This window comes from Trachypithecus francoisi, unplaced genomic scaffold, assembly GCF_009764315.1.
Source record: "Trachypithecus francoisi isolate TF-2019V2 unplaced genomic scaffold, Tfra_2.0 Lachesis_group16, whole genome shotgun sequence".
NCBI lineage: Eukaryota > Metazoa > Chordata > Mammalia > Primates > Cercopithecidae > Trachypithecus > Trachypithecus francoisi.
This window is the reverse complement of record NW_022681461.1, coordinates 72,682,320-72,697,968: the sequence shown is the minus strand read 5'-3', so window position 1 is coordinate 72,697,968 and position 15,649 is coordinate 72,682,320. Positions and strand designations below refer to the sequence as shown.

The window sequence follows — 15,649 nt, the reverse complement described above, 5'->3', positions numbered from 1 at the left end:
CTTGAACTCCTGACCTCAAGTGATTCACCCTCCTTGGCCTCCCAAAGTGCTGGGATTACAGGTGTGAGCCACTGCGCCCAGACATTCTTTTTTTTTTTTTTTTTTTTTTTTTGAGATAGAGTCTCACTCTGCCGCCCGGGCTGGAGTGCAGTGGCTAGATCTCAGCTCACTTCAGCTCACTGCAAGCTCCGCCTCCCGGGTTTACGCCATTCTCCTGCCTCAGCCTCCCGAATAGCTGGGACTACAGGTGCCCGCCACCACGCCCGGCTAGTTTTTTGTATTTTTTAGTAGAGACGGGGTTTCACCGTGTTAGCCAGGATAGTCTCGATCTCCTGACCTCGTGATCCACCCGTCTCGGCCTCCCAAAGTGCTGGGATTACAGGCTTGAGCCACCGCACCTGGCCAAGACATTCTTAATTGAGTATTCCTTATGCTTCCCTCTTCAACCTCATTAGCCTCTCCTCCACTCACTCAGTATGTTCTGTTCATGTTGACCTTGATCCGTTATTGCTTTTCTTGACTCAGGAAGGCCCTTCTCTTCCCTTCTACTAAACTCCAATAATTACTTTATCAGTCTGTTTAAAGTCAGCTCCTTTAAGAAAGCGCCTCTCTTTCTCTTCCCACCTGTCCTCCATCTAAATTAGTTCTTTCACCGTTATTCTCTGCCACAGTTCATTGTTGTACTTCCTTCATACCACTTACACAAATGGTAATTATACCTTCCTATATATATTTATTTGCTTACATTTTTACTGAGAGAGACTTCTTCCTCTTGAGTAGCCCCACAAAGGCAAGTACCTTGTCTTTTTGCATCAGACTCCTTATAGGTAGATATTGAAACCTACATGGATTTTGTAAGAATTAATAAATACCTTTTGAATGAATGAATATTTGGTGAGTATTCTTCCAGATGCTGTAAGGAAGTAGAAATTAGAAAGTTTCTTGCCCTCAAGAAGCTTGCTGTGTACATATGGCATTTTTTATCTTGTATTTTAAAAACTATAAGTCAAAATTTCTGTAAGAGAAGATTGCTAGGGAAATTCAAAAAAGAGAGATTTCTTCAGAATTAAAGAAAAACCTCCTGGAATGAGCTAGGTTATAAATCAAAATGATCAAGGGCCATGTTTTAGCTTTATCCTTAATTCTGGCACATTTTAGTGCATGATAAATGTTGAATAAATAATGGCAGGATTAGTACATATATAGAAAATGAGGGGGAAAAAATAAAAGGAATTCCAGGGAATTACAGAAGCCTGAAAATGCATACAAATGTCAAAGTGCTGAATTTTATTGAGGGGCTGGCCACAGTGGCTCACACCTGTAAATCCTGCCACTTTGGGAGCCCGAGGCGGACGGATCACTTGAGTTCAGGAGTTTGAGACCAGCCTGGCCAACACGGTGAAACCCCATCTCTACTAAAAATACAAAAATTAGCTGGGTGTGGTGGTGCTTGCCTGTAATTCCAGCTACACTGGAGGCTGAGGCAGGAGAATCGCTTAAACTAGGAGGTGGAAGTGAGCCGAGATTGTGCCACTGTACTACAGTCTGGGCGACAGAGCAAGACTCTGTCTCCAAAAAAATATATATATATAGAGGAAAAGTGAGTAGGTCAGTTTCAGTGGAACATATGAATGTGAAGGAGAGTAGATTGAGATTAGTCTGGAAAGATAAGTCTGCAACAGATTTAAATGCCACATAGTGAGCTTAAAAATCAGTGTATTGATACCAAAAGTTGGGGGTGAAGATACCCAGGTTTCTTTTTGCAGGCAGAAATTAGTTCTTCGGAGTGCGGCCTTAGAAGCAAATTACAGCTTGAGAAGTACATGCAAATAGTATCTGCAGTACAAATACTGGTTTAGCTTGGAGTACCGGTTCATCAGCATCATCACTGTCAAATAGCAAGATTCAGATTCCTATGGGACATCTTCTGTATTTGGCTTGGCTAGGAAGAGAATTTTGCTTCCTTATATTTCTGGAAGGGAGCAACACACTTGCCTGACAAGTTCCCAGAGGTGTTTGAACAGTTATTATAGAATTTAAGTATTACTGAGGAGCACCATGCAATGACTGCTAAGGTCCTTCCAATTCTTAGTGGGATTCTGAGACGGGACACTCAGGTTTCAGTTTCAGGTGATCCACATATAGGTGAAGAAATGGCTCATCCATCTCTTTCCAGACCGAATTGTTTGGAGCCAGACTTCTCTTCTTAGCTGACTCAAGAAAGAGTAGCATCCAAGAGGGGCTCATTAAGCATCTGCAGTTGATAAAAATGAGAAGGAATTTTAGAATACTTTCATTCAACTGTTTCTCCTACCATTTATCAATACTATTCTATCAGTGTGATGATATGGGCATTGATTGAAAATATCATAAAAACATTTTAGAGTATTTTGAGACCTAGTTCCAGTTAGAATTATTAGGAAAGGCACAATATACTATGGATCTTCAGAGCTCTTAAAACTAGATGATCACAAGGTCAGGACATCGAGACCATCCTGGCTAACACAGTGAAACGCCGTCTCTACTAAAAATACAAACAATTAGCCGGGCGTGGTGGTGGGCATCTGTAGTGCCAGCTATTCGGGAGGCGGAGGCAGGAGAATGGCATGAACCCAGGAGATGAAGCTTGCAGTGAGTGGAGATTGCGCCACTGCACTCCAGCCTGGGCAACAGAGCGAGACTCCGTCTCAAAAAAAAAAAAAACCAGAAACAAAACTAGACCTTGGAGGATGGCATGGATTTGTTGCACTAGAGATTGTAAGATGGGCATTTCAGACTTAAGAAACAATGCAGGCAAAGATACCAGACAGAAAAGTGTGGGATGTTTCCTAGGAGCACTAGAAACTTTTGGCCATTGGACTTGTTTGGCTGGAATATAAAGTACACATAGGCAGAAAAGGTAGGGTTTGGTTTTTTTGGGTTTTTTTGAGACAAAGTCTCACTCTTGCCCAGGCTGGAGTACAGTGGCATGATCATGGCACACTGCAGCCTTGACCTCCCAGGCTTAAAGCAATCCTCCCACTTCAGGGCCTCCCTCAGTAGCTGGCATTACAAGTGCATGACACCACACCCGGCTAATTTTCTGCTTTTTTGTAGAGATGGGGTCTCACTGTATTTCCCAGGCTGGTCTCAAACTCCTGGACTCAAGTGATCCTCCCACCTCAGCCTCCCAAAGCACTAGGATTGCCAGCATGAGCCACCATGCCTGGCCTAAAATCATTTTTAAGTTGATCTTATCTTACAGTTTGTTCCATTTCCCCGATGTCATTTTATATGGAACTTGTCAAGGCTTCATGCCTTAGAGATTTAATTCACATAAAAAGTTTTGGTTTAGCATTTCAGACCACTTAAAAGTCAATAGCAGCCAGTATAATCTCTTCCCTTCTTCTACTTTTAGAAACAGGGATGAGTTTTGTTTACAATCTCTCTCCTCATATTTGTCACAAAACACATATTTTCCAAAAGTATCTATGAAGGTAAATTTGGCCAGAAAATGTAAATGTTCAGATCTCCCAAGAGCTTTGTATTTTATACTCTAGGCTTCTCAGCCTCCCAAGGGCTTTGTGTTTTTATACTCTAGGCTTTTTTTTTTTTTAAGTTTTAACTCTAGGTGGAACTTTATGGATTATATAATTCAGTATTCTTACCGTTAAGGAAAATGAAGCTCTAAAATATAAAATAACTTACCCAATATAGTATATGTCGCCTGTGTCCTCTCTCACATTTAAACTAGTTCTTTGCCTTTATATTTTGTTGTTTATATAGTAATTACATGGTCCATTCATGTTTACTCAGAAGACATAGGTGACCTAGGGATTGGACAATGGGCATTTTAAAAATTGAGTTTGACTTTAGCATGTTTTCTCTTGCAAATAATAGCCTTCAATGACTGTATAATTCATCATGTAATCACTTTCTCCAGGATCTGTCTTGCCTCAACAGGTTTCTCATCTCCTTTGCTGAGTTTGAACAGCTTAATAAGCCGGAGTGATGTAGAAAGATGAAATTTATGATAGAAGAGGATGACCTTCAACTGATATCTGGAGATAAAGTGTTTCTTTGTCTTATTCCTTCTTTTTAAGAGATGTGTGGGGGAGGGGGTTGTCTCACTATGCTGCCCAGGCTAGATTCAAAGTCCCAGGCTCCAGTGATCCTCTGAGTAGCTGGGACTGCAGGCACACACCACTGCCCCCAGCTTATTCCTGTCTTGTTCTGATTATAATTAAATCACAGGTGTTTTGTTTTTGTTTTTTATCATTCCGTAAGTACAGTTAAAGTAAGATTCTCAGGGAAGCTCCTGAGTTATTGTCCTTTTTTGCTAAAATAGATATTTTTAGCCAAGAGCTTATGAGTAAAGAAGCTATTCCTACTGGCCAAACGCAGTGGCTCACGCCTGTAATCCCAGCACTTTGGGAGGCCGAGGCAGGCGGATCACCTGAGGTCAGGAGTTCGAGACCAGCCTGGCCAACATGGTGAAACCTCATCTCTACTAAAAATACAAAAAATTAGCCAGGCGTGATGGTGGGCACCTGTAATCCCAGCTACTCGGGAGACTGAGGCAGGAGAATCGCTTGAACCCAGGAGGCGGAGCTTGCAGTGAGCTGAGATCGCACCAGTTACTCCAGCCTAGGTGACAAAAGCAAAACTCTGTCTCAAAAAAAAAAAAGCTATTCCTACTAATTCATAGCTTGTTTTATTATTTTAAAAAGTTGTCAATCCATGCAGCATTTCTTGTTTGCCTAGATCATTGGCCACTCATAAATGAAGGCACTTAAAGTTTTAAGTGTAATTATTTGAAGTAGTTTTCTCCTTTATGTCTCTGACAGTTGGTTACTTTTGATGCAGCTTATTAGTCTGATGTATGAGTAATTCATCCACATAAATTCTGCTATTACTTCAGTATGGCATAGTTTGGCTTTTCTACATGAAAAGTGCTTCAGGGAAGGTATATAGTGAAGGAAGAGAAAATATCTCCATCTGTCAGGGTCAGAAAAAAACAAGATGAGAGAGAGAATAATATAAGGATTATTGAAATCTGCAGATAATCACTAAATTAATTCTTGGCCAATTCTATTAATATCCTTCTCAGCCCCAACATTGCTATGAAGAAAAGCAAGTGAGAATTTATTATAGATGATCCCTTGGAGTTATTATCAACAAAGGCAAAAGGCAAAACAGTAGCTAGGTTTTATTGGAGAAGTTTTAAAAAGATAAAATGTAAGATATGTGTGTGGATGTGTGAGGTAAAGGTAATTATAATGGTGGGTTTGGGATAATTGCTTTCCTGAATACAGACTATCCTTGTAAGACTACAATTGTAGCAAGTGCCATATGGACTACTGTCACTTGACAGACTTAATCTGGGGAGAACAATATGTGTTTGAATGTATATAATTATAAGGTATTTTATATTTCTTTTTTTTCTTGTTGACCTGACCTGTTTTCTTACTAACTCCACTGATCCTTTTACTTACCGTGTTTAATACATTGGTATGGCACAACTTTAGGAGTCTTTAAGTTTTTGCCAGTTCTGGCCGAGACCGATAGTTTAATCAAGCCTACCTTTTATAAGAGGAATTGATCACATTAAGTATACCTACGATCACTGCACCTCAAGAAAGACATAGGCAAGGGAAAGGCAGCTAGAATATCAAAAGGATTATATGGTTATAGTCATCCAATTATGGTCACATTTCTGTTGGTTAATTTGGGTTTGGCTTTGTTTGTTGTTGTTGTTTTGTTTTTTTGTTTTTCTTTTTTTTTTAGTAGAGACGGGTTTCACCACGTTGGCCAGGCTGGTCTCAAACTCCTGACCTCAAGTGATCTACCCACCTCGAGCCTCCCAAAGTGCTGGGATTACAGGTGTGAGCCATCGCGCCCGGCCTCTGTCAGTTAGTATGGAATAGGAATATGAAGCCAGGACCCAGAGAATGAGTAGGAAACATTATAGCCTTCAGAGCAAAGAGTCTTCTCCCTAAAAATTTATCAAATTGTATTTCCCCTCCCACTTACTGGGAGCTACTATGTTTTTTCCAAGCAACTCCAATATATTGACCTAGAATGCCACTAAGTTCTTTTTTTTTTTTCTTTTTTTTTTTTTTAGACAAGGTATCATTCCTGTTGCCCAGGCTGGAGTGCATGGCGCAATCATGGCTCACTGCAGCCATGACCTCCCAGGATCAGGTCGATTCTCCCACCTGAGCCTCTTGAGTAGTTGGAACTACAGGCGCGTATCACCACACCTGGCTAACTTTTGTATTTTCAGTAGAGATGGAGTTTCTTCATGTTACCCGGGCGGGTCTGAAACTCCTGAGCTGAAGCGATCTGCCTGCCCCGGCCTTCCAAAGTGTTGGGATTATAGATGTGAGCCACTGTACCCAGCTCTAAGTTCTGTTTATTGCTGTATTATATCAAGGTCTCCCCTTTGTTATCCTACATCTCCTTTGCCACCACTCCTCCACAAAAGGTGTGTGGGATTTATTGAGCCATTAGGATAATTTTTTTTGTTTTGTTTTTTGAGACAGGGCCTCACCCTGTCGCCCACACTAGAGTGCAGTGGCGCAATCACCACTCACTGCAGCCGTGGCTTCCCAGGCACAAGTGATCTCCCACATGCTCTCAAGCTGGGACCACAGGTACACACCAGCATGCCTAGCTAATTTTTGTATTTTTAGTACAGACGAGGTTTCACCATGTTGCCCAACCTGGTATCAAACTCCTGGGTTCAAGCGATCTGCCTGCCTCAGCTTCCCAAAGTGCTGGGATTATATGTGTGAGCTACCATGCCCAGCCATTAAGATTTTTTTTTTTTTTTTTTGAGATGGAATCTTGCTCTGTCAGCCAGACTAGAGTGCAGTGGCGTGATCTCAGCTCACTGCAACCTCCGCCTCCCGGGTTCAAGCGATTTTCCTGCCTCAGCCTCCTGAGTAGCTGGGACTACAGGCACGTGCCACTATGCTTGGCTAATTTTTTGTATTTTTAGTAGAGACAAGGTTTCACCACGTTAGCCAGGATGGTCTCGATCTCCTGACCTCATGATCTGCCTGCCTTGGCCTCCCAAAGTGCTGGGATTACAGGCGTGAGCCACCACACCCGGATGATAATTTTTATTTTATTTTATTTTATTTTATTTATTGAGAAAGAATCTTGCTCTGTTGCCCAGTCTGGAGTGCAGTGGCACAATCTCAGCTCACTGCAACCTCCACCTCCTGTGTTCAAGTGATTATCATGCCTCAGCCTCCTGAGTAGCTGGAACTACAGACCACCATACCCAGCTAATTTTTAGTAGAGATGGGGTTTTGCCATGTTGGCCAGGCTGGTCTCAAACTCCTGGCCTCAAGTGATTCACCCGCCTCAGCCTCCCAAAGTGCTGAGATTACAGGCATGAGCCACCGTACCCGACCAAGATAATTTTAAAATTCACCTATAGGAGCAATCAAAACAAAGCCAGAGTCATTTCTCAGAGTGTCTGCTAACCCCATACAGGTCATCAAAAGGCAGGATTCACCCAGTTAAACTGGTTGCTTGATCATGTGGACATAGTCCATAAGCATGCATCCCTGTTTATGGTAGTGTACTGTCTTTGACCTTGAATTTTCTGTATAAGTGCTTGCCAAAAACTTACAGTTACCAATTATAAGTAATGAATATGGAAAGCAGAAGATAAACTAGATAGATTTCTCTTTGTTTAATGTTTTTACAAACCTAAAAAGGAATATGACCCTAATCATTTTAAGAATAAAGACTTTCTTCCTTATCATGGAAGCCAGGAAAGACAGGCAGTCTCCAAAAGAATTGTCCAGGGCTCCAGATTATATCTGTCTGAGCTAGAGAAAAGAGCCCATGTGGCAGATGTATGACTACTTCTGTGTAGTCTTTTTGTGCAATCTAATCTCCATAGTCCCTATGGATTATTATATCTTACTCTTATTGTGCAACAGAAATAAGGCCAATACTCAATGCTAAGACTCAGAATAGGCATCAGAATTTAGCCATCTTGCTAATTTCCTAACTCCTGACCATAAATTCTTATGTATTTTTGTTAAAGATACTAGATTTTACAGACTGTGTCTATCTTGGAGGTGACAGGGCAGGTATAGGGAAAACTTTTTTGATAATCTTCAGAGGTTGACTATGAAAGACCCTTGACTATAAGGAGATTTTGAAAGCCATTTGGAAAAATATCATACCATACTTATTAAATGGGAGAGAGAGGAAAGCAACAGAAGTGCTGAGCTCTTCAACAGTCAATATAGCATGTGCTGTTTCCTATATTTAATAGCATTCAAAGCAACAGAAACAAGTTGGCACATAACCAACTTCAGGTACCTAACTGAAGATAAATGTTCCCTGGAAACTGAATAGTTTAAAGCCTTCCCGAGAAAGAAACTCCTTTTCTTAACTATTTTATGGGAACTAAATTCCACATAACCTCTTGCTTAATTTTTTAAAATAGTCAATTCCTAGACCATTTCTCATCTTCCTTAATAATCCAAGAAGATGGCCAGGCCATCTTTTATTTTATATCACTTGAACTCAGGAGGTGGAGGTTGCAGTGAGCTAAGATTGTGCCACTGCAGTCCAGCCTGGGTGACAGAGACTCCATCTCAAAAAAAGAAAAAAAAAAAAAGATCCAAGATGATTTCTGTGCTAGAAGGAAGAGCTCTTATGAACTGTTCACATGAGTGTTCATAGCCACTACATGGTCTAAGGAATCAGGACAGGCAGAAAGAGACTTGAAAGTAGTCCTTTTTTTTTTTTTTTGAGACAGAGTTTTGCTCTTGTTGCCCAGGCTAGAGAGCAATGGCGCAGTCTCGGTTCACTACAACACAGCCTCCCAGGTTCAAGTGATTCCCCTGCCTCAGCCTCCCAAGTAGCTGGGATTACAGGCACCCGCCACCATGCCTGGCTAATTTTTGTATTTTTAGTAGAGATGGGGTTTCACGATGTTGGCCAGGCTGGTCTCAAACTCCTGACCTCAAGTGATCCTCCCACCTCGGCCTCCCAAAGTGCTGGGATTATAGGCATGAGCCACTGTGCCCAGTCTTGAAAGTAGTCTTGACTCGCATACTTTGTAGGAGAGAAGCTAACAGGCAAGTCAAGGGTTGTCTTAATAAAGTCAAGTGGGGAGAGAAACCCAGCTAATATTTTGATTAATGCCTTCTCCCACGAAGTTCACTTACTGGATTTTCCCTACGCAAAGTCTTTTATCCCCTAATATTCCACATAATGATAATAACTGCCATTTATCGGGCACTTTGGTAGATGCTTTATGTATGTTATCTCATATAATCCTCCCAAGAATCCTCCAAGTTGTACAGGCTGGAGACCAGCTCCAGAAAGGTTAAGTAACATTCCCAGGACATACAATCAGATCACCTTCCTTTTCTTTTAAAATTCACCTTCACCTTCCAAATTCTTTTTATAGATGTGTTCAGTTATGTAGTTAAGTCCTGTCATTCCATTATTCTAATGCAAAGGTGACTCTCCAGTATTGAACTATTTTGAATTATGTTAAAGAAAACTAGTGTACCTCAATTGGCAAAAAAAAAAAAAAAAGTAAATGAAAGGGCAGTACAGTAATTCTAATCTTTCTTTGTTTTGGGGGGGTTTTTTGTTGTTGTTGTTCTTGTTGTTTGAGTTGGAGTTTCACTCTTATTGCCCAGGCTGGAGTGCAATGGCAGGATCTTCGCTCACTGCAACCTCCACCTCCTGTATTTTTAGTAGAGATGGGGTTTCACTATGTTGGTCAGGCTGGTCTCGAACTCCTGACCTCAGGTGATCCACCCTCCTCGGCCTCCCAAAGTGCTGAGATTACAGGCGTGAGCCACCACACCTGGTCACAGTAATTCTAATCTTTCTACCCTAGTTATAAGCTCAACTTGGTAAATAAAATATTGTAGGTGGATTTTATCATCGATTAAAGGTTAGGAATCCTAAGGGTTTTGTTATTGTTTGTTTTTCAGTTCTGTCCCTGAATTATATATTCACATTTTTTTTTGGTTACTATTTGTAACAGTGGTGAGAGCTGGTAGGCATTTGGGTCATTAGGGATCCACCCTCATGAGTAAATTAATGCCCACTCTCAGGAGTGAGTGAGTTATTGCTTTCACAGGAATGGATTCATTCCTGCAAGATTGGATTGCTGTAAAGTGAGCGCATATCTCTTTGCACATGCCCACTTGCCTTTCTGCTTCTCTGCCAGAAGCCCTGCAGATGCTGGCACCATGCTCTTAGACTGTCCAGTCCCCAGAATCATGAGGCAAATAAACCTCTTTTCTTTGTAAATTACCCAGCCTGAGGTATTCTGTTATAGCCATACAAAACAGATTTAGACAGTATTGTTCTTTACAAATAATTTGTAAATTTGGCCTGGCATGGTGGTTCATGCCTGTTATCCCAGCACTTTGGGAGGCCAAGGTGGGCAGATCATTTGAGGTCAAGAGTTCAACACCAGCCTTGCTAACATGGTGAAACCCATCTCCACTAAAAATAAAAAATTAGGGCTGGGCATGGTGGCACATGCCTGTAATCCCAGCTACTAGGGAAGCTGAGGCCGGAGAATTGCTTGAACCTGAGAGGTGGAGGTTGCAGTGAGCCAAGATCATACCACTGCACTCCAGCCTGGGTGACACAGTGAGACTCCATCTAAAAAAAAAAAAAAAAAAAATAGAGCAAAGATTGCTGTGACCCTGGATTTTAACTTATTTTTACATCAGTACCCATTTTTATTTTGGAAGAAGCTGAGCTTGAGTTATCTTAGATTAAAGCTACTAAAGGAAACAGGCTAAAAAGAACCAATGGTAGTTTACCTCCTATAAGTTGAATTTCTATTCTAGAGAGAATGGGTTAGGTGTGTTTGATTGCTTTAGAAGATAAATTATCCACATACATACAGCACATCACTGAAAATTTAAGTGGCAAGAGAAAAAAATATCACTTTTATTTATTATGCTTTAATAATTAATTTGTAAGTTTTTCCTTTTTTGATGTCATTTAGCTTTGCATATTCCCGTGGGATCTTTTCCTAAAATAAAGCTTTTAGTGAGCTTAAGGACTTATCAGGATTGGTTTGTGTTTGAGCCTACAGTGTATGTTTATATATTAATCTCCAACGGCTTTGTACCTTCATATTCATACACCATTGGGTAAGCCTTGCATAGGATTCCATTACATTACATCCATTGTCTGCTGACAATGAGAGCAAGTAGATTCTGCTCTTATTCTATCTCCTAGTATATTTGGATGTGAAATATATCCTGCACAGATGACACTTCAAAACAGGTGCATACTTTGAAAGGTTTTCTGGAAATTTGTATATACCTTGTCCTGAGTCACTGATATGTCTGAAGAGATTTGATAATGTGTCATCATTGAGTAGATTTCTCTAATTGATAATGAGGGGCCTGAATAATTAAGAACCTGTGGGTCTTCAAAATTAGTTCATGGTAATAATTAATGTTATGAAAGTTCATCAAGGAAATCATCAGGGTTACAACTTTTAGGTAGTTTGTGGTACTATAGTCTTTTTGTTTGTTTGTTTTATTTTTCTTTTTTGAGATGGAGTCTCAGTCTGTTGCCCAGGCTGGAGTGCAATGGCACAGTCTCGGCTCACTGCAGCCTCTGCCTCCTGGGTTCAAGCGATTCTCCTGCCTCAGCCTCCCAAGCAGCTGGGATGACAGGTGCCTGCCACTAGATCTGGCTAAGTTTTGTATTTTTAGTAGAGATGGGGTTTTTAGTCAGGCTGGTCTTGAACTCCTGACCTCAGGTGATCCGCTCACCTTGGCCTCCCAAAGTGCTGGGGTTACAGGGGTGAGCCACTGCGCCTGGCCTAGTCTTGCTTTTTGAACAGTCCTTTACATGTTATCTTATATCCCAAAATGAAAATTATGACAGTTTCCCTTTCTAGCTTTTAGCCTTAAAGCTCCTTGAGGAAAGACTCCATGTTCATTTCTTTATTTCCTTTGGTCTTAAGAAGGCACTCTTGCAAATATTCATTGCCTCTTCCTGACCAGGATTCATATTGATAATATGGAATGAAATAATCCTTTATGGTTTCTTATGCTATAATCATTTTTCAGACTCTTACTGGAAGAGAACAGTATTTGTGTCTTCTGCCTCTATCTTTTTATAAGGATGTGTTAATAGTCTTCCTGGCTAGCGAAAGTCTTTTCATTCTTACTACATTTGTTTGGTTCAATATCATAATTTATGATCACTCAGATGCCAGTGATCTCTCCATCCTACCATGATTACCTCTTTATCTGAAAACAGCTGCCCACCTGCCATTTGTCCCATCATTGACACTTTGAGTGTGGTCTTTATTTTATTGTGCATTGTATTTTTTAGTGTTTACTCTAAAAATGTTGTAGACAAAGACCCTGTTATGTATGTTTTTATACCTCCAATCTAATCTCTTTATGGTAATGGTATCAATAATACCAGATTGTTGAGCTCTGTAATTTTTTTTTTTTTAATGGAGTCTTGCTTTGCTGCCCAGGCTGGAGTGCAGCGGCATGATCTCTGCTCACTGCCACCTTCGCCTCCCGGGTTTAAGCAGTTCTCTGCCTCAGCCTCCTGAGAAGCTGGGATTACAGGCGCATGCCACCACGCCTGGCTAATTTTTGTATTTTTAGTAGAGACGGGGTTTCACTGTCAAGCTCTATAATTATAAAATAATTTAGTGTCTGGCATGAAAGGTGATCTTTGATTATGCCTACCTGATGCTTTGCCTTATCCTTCGCTAGAAATAAGAACCTATTTCTTAAGCCAGCTGTCATAGAACCATGGGGTAGGAGTTAACAAGGAGAAAATAGATAAATAGATGGCTCCCTGAATCGATATAAATTTCCTACCCACAGTCTTTTTTTTTTTTTTTTTTTTTTTGAGACAGTCTCCTTCTGTCACCTAGGCTGGAGTGCTTGACTCACTGAAACCTCCACCTCCCAAGTTCAAGTGATTCTCATGCCTCAGCCACTCGAGTAACTGGGATTACAAGTGCACGCCACCACACCTGGCTAATTTTTTTGTTGCTTTTTTTTTTTTTTTTTTTTTTTTTTTTAGTAGAGATGAGGTTTCATCATGTTGGCCAGGCTGGTCTCAAACTCCTGGCCTCAAGTGATCTGCCCACCTCAGCCTTCCAAAGTGCTGGGATAACAGGCATGAGCCGCCGCACCTGGCCAATTTCTTCTTTACCTCTTAGGAATTGTGTCTTATTTCTCGCTTATTTCCTTCACGACATGAAATTGTGTTTATTGTTTCTCTCCCTATTAGGAACCTTGTTTGTCATATTCACTGTTGAATTATTAGCACTTAGGTCAGAGTTTGGTATGTAATAGGAGCTTGATAAATATTTATTGAGTGCATGAATAATGAAAAGCATACTCGGTTTCATGAACATGAATACCTACTTGGAATTTTTAAAACCACTTTTTCTTCCACAGACTGGAGTTGAGGGACACATAAAGAGAATCCATCATAAAAAAAAAAAGAGACTCCATCAACACCTTCCCTTCCACACACCCCAGCTTCCCACTCTCCCACTCCAACTCTAGCTATAGGAGTTACTGCTTCTGGGCCAGGCACAGTAGCTCAAGCCTATAATCCCAGCACTTTGGGGGGCCGAGGCGGGCAGATCACTTGAGCTTAGGAGTTCGAGACCAGCCTGGCCAACATGGTGAAACCCCATCTCTACTAAAAATTAAAAAATTAGCCAGGTGTGGTGGCACACACCTGTAATCCCAACTACTCAGGCAGCTGAGGCACGAGAATCGCTTGAATCCAGGAGGTGAAGGTTGCAGTGAGCCGAGATCACGCCACTGTACTCTAGCCTGAGCAACAATGCAAAACTGTCTCAAAAATAAAAAAATAAATTTAAAGAAAAGGGAATTATTGCTCCTTGGTTTATGTCTTAGATGACTTTTGCAGCAATACAGTGATGTGGTAGTAAAGAAACAAGGCTGAATTTGCAGTTGTCTAGACTTAATTTAATATATAGAGTATCCAATTTATACCTTGTTTTTCATGTTCTCCACTCTAATGTCCTGGTAGGATTGAAATTATATCTAAAGTCTGAGCACACTGCTTGCCTAGGGCCACAGTAGACCTTTCTTCAAATTTAAATTAGCTGAAGGCTGGTTGTCCTGTATGTGAAAATGTAATCAAAATATCCAGATTAGGCACAGGCCATCCCAATTAGGTGAATTATCTGAAGTCCTTGCTTTTTATCTGCTGACATTTATGATTAGAAAGCCTTAAAGCAGTTAAATTTCATTAACGGCGTTCATTTGTATCTTATTACAGATTGTCTGTTTCCTGCAATCCAAAGAAGCTGCTTTTCTTCTCCTTATCTAATATTTAAGTTTGAACATATATTAAGCAATACCTGTTAAAGGAACTATACTGGCTGGGCACAGTGGCTAACATGGGTAATCCCAACACTTTGGGAGGCCAAGGCAAGAGGATTGCTTGAGCTCAAGAGTTTGAGACCTGCCTGGGCAACATGAGACCTCATCTCTACCATAAAACAAAAAATTAGCTAGGCATGGTGGTAGTGGTGGACTAAGCTAAGGCCTGTGATTCTACCTACTCAGGAGGCTGAGGTTGAGGCTGCAGTGAGTTGCACTCCAGCCTGGGTGACAGAGCAAGATCCTGTCTCAAAAAAAAAAAAAAGGAACAATTCTGCAGAATAAGGGAGGATTAGGCATCTGTAGCCCTACATGTAAACCCTTTCTGCTACAGTCTCCAAAAGTGATCTCTATTAGCATGAGTTCCTTCTCTCTCCATCTGTAGATTATGAAAAATAATTCTGAGTAAAGATGCTAGGAGAGCATTCATTTATTAGACAAATTCCATATAGACAAAGTATTTACCAAGAAACAAGTCCAGGAGCAGGGAACCACCAGGTTGCCTGGTGAACCAGCCTAGGTCAGAAATGGAGCAGGTCAAAACTCCTGTATTGATCAGTAGTGGGATCATGCCTGTGAATAGCCATTGCATTTCGGCCTGGGCAAAATGGCAAGATTCCATCTCTAAAAATTAAAAAAAAAAAAAAAGAAACAAGATTTTTATATCCTTAAATTATTATATATAATTCTTTCTCTTAAAAGAATCTTCTGCTGACTCTCAACTTTTCCTGCAAAAAAATGGATCATTCCCACCATATGGGGATGAGCTATATGGACTCCAACAGTACCACGCAACCTTCTCACCATCACCCAGCCACTTCAGCCTCACACTCCCATGGTGGAGGAGACAGCAACATGATGATGATGGTGAGTGCCATAGGAGGGGCAACGCAGGCCCTTTCCCACCCACTTGGGTAATAGAAATAATGGAATTTTAGTGTTGGAAGCTTATTATCTTTAAAGGTCAGTTTACCAGTGAGGATAACTAAAGCAGACCCAAGCAAGTAATTTGCCCAAGATTACATGGCAGGCTACTTAACAGAGTCACACCAGAACCAAGATTTTAGGCTTCTTTCTTTGGTAGTCCCTTCTAAAATCAACTCTTTTCTGAATTAAGTTCTGGTCTTTATGCCTTGTGTGGAAAAGAGAGAAAGACAAAAGTTGGCCAGGCGCAGTGGCTCATGCCTATAATCCCAACACTTTGGGAGGTCAAGGCAGGTGGATCACGAGGTCAGGAGATCGAG

The 15,649-nt window shown here is 40.9% G+C and overlaps 1 protein-coding gene and 1 long non-coding RNA gene across 2 annotated transcripts in view; one reads left to right on the top strand and one right to left on the bottom strand.

Annotated features, from left to right (window-relative positions):
- The window catches only part of SLC31A1 (solute carrier family 31 member 1), a 41,577-nt gene that overhangs the window by 18,199 nt on the left and 7,729 nt on the right, over positions 1-15,649 (top strand). Inside the window, exon 2 of the mRNA XM_033237763.1 lies at positions 15,108-15,272. Within this exon, the coding sequence (XP_033093654.1) occupies positions 15,144-15,272 (129 nt within the window). The 5' untranslated portion in view covers positions 15,108-15,143. The remainder of the gene's footprint in view (positions 1-15,107; positions 15,273-15,649) is intronic.
- LOC117098813 lies at positions 1,700-15,637 on the bottom strand. Its single transcript, XR_004443607.1, has 4 exons — positions 15,446-15,637; positions 14,871-15,029; positions 3,688-3,809; positions 1,700-2,254 (listed from the first exon to the last, which is right to left on the bottom strand). It is a non-coding gene; the product is annotated as an uncharacterized LOC117098813 (long non-coding RNA).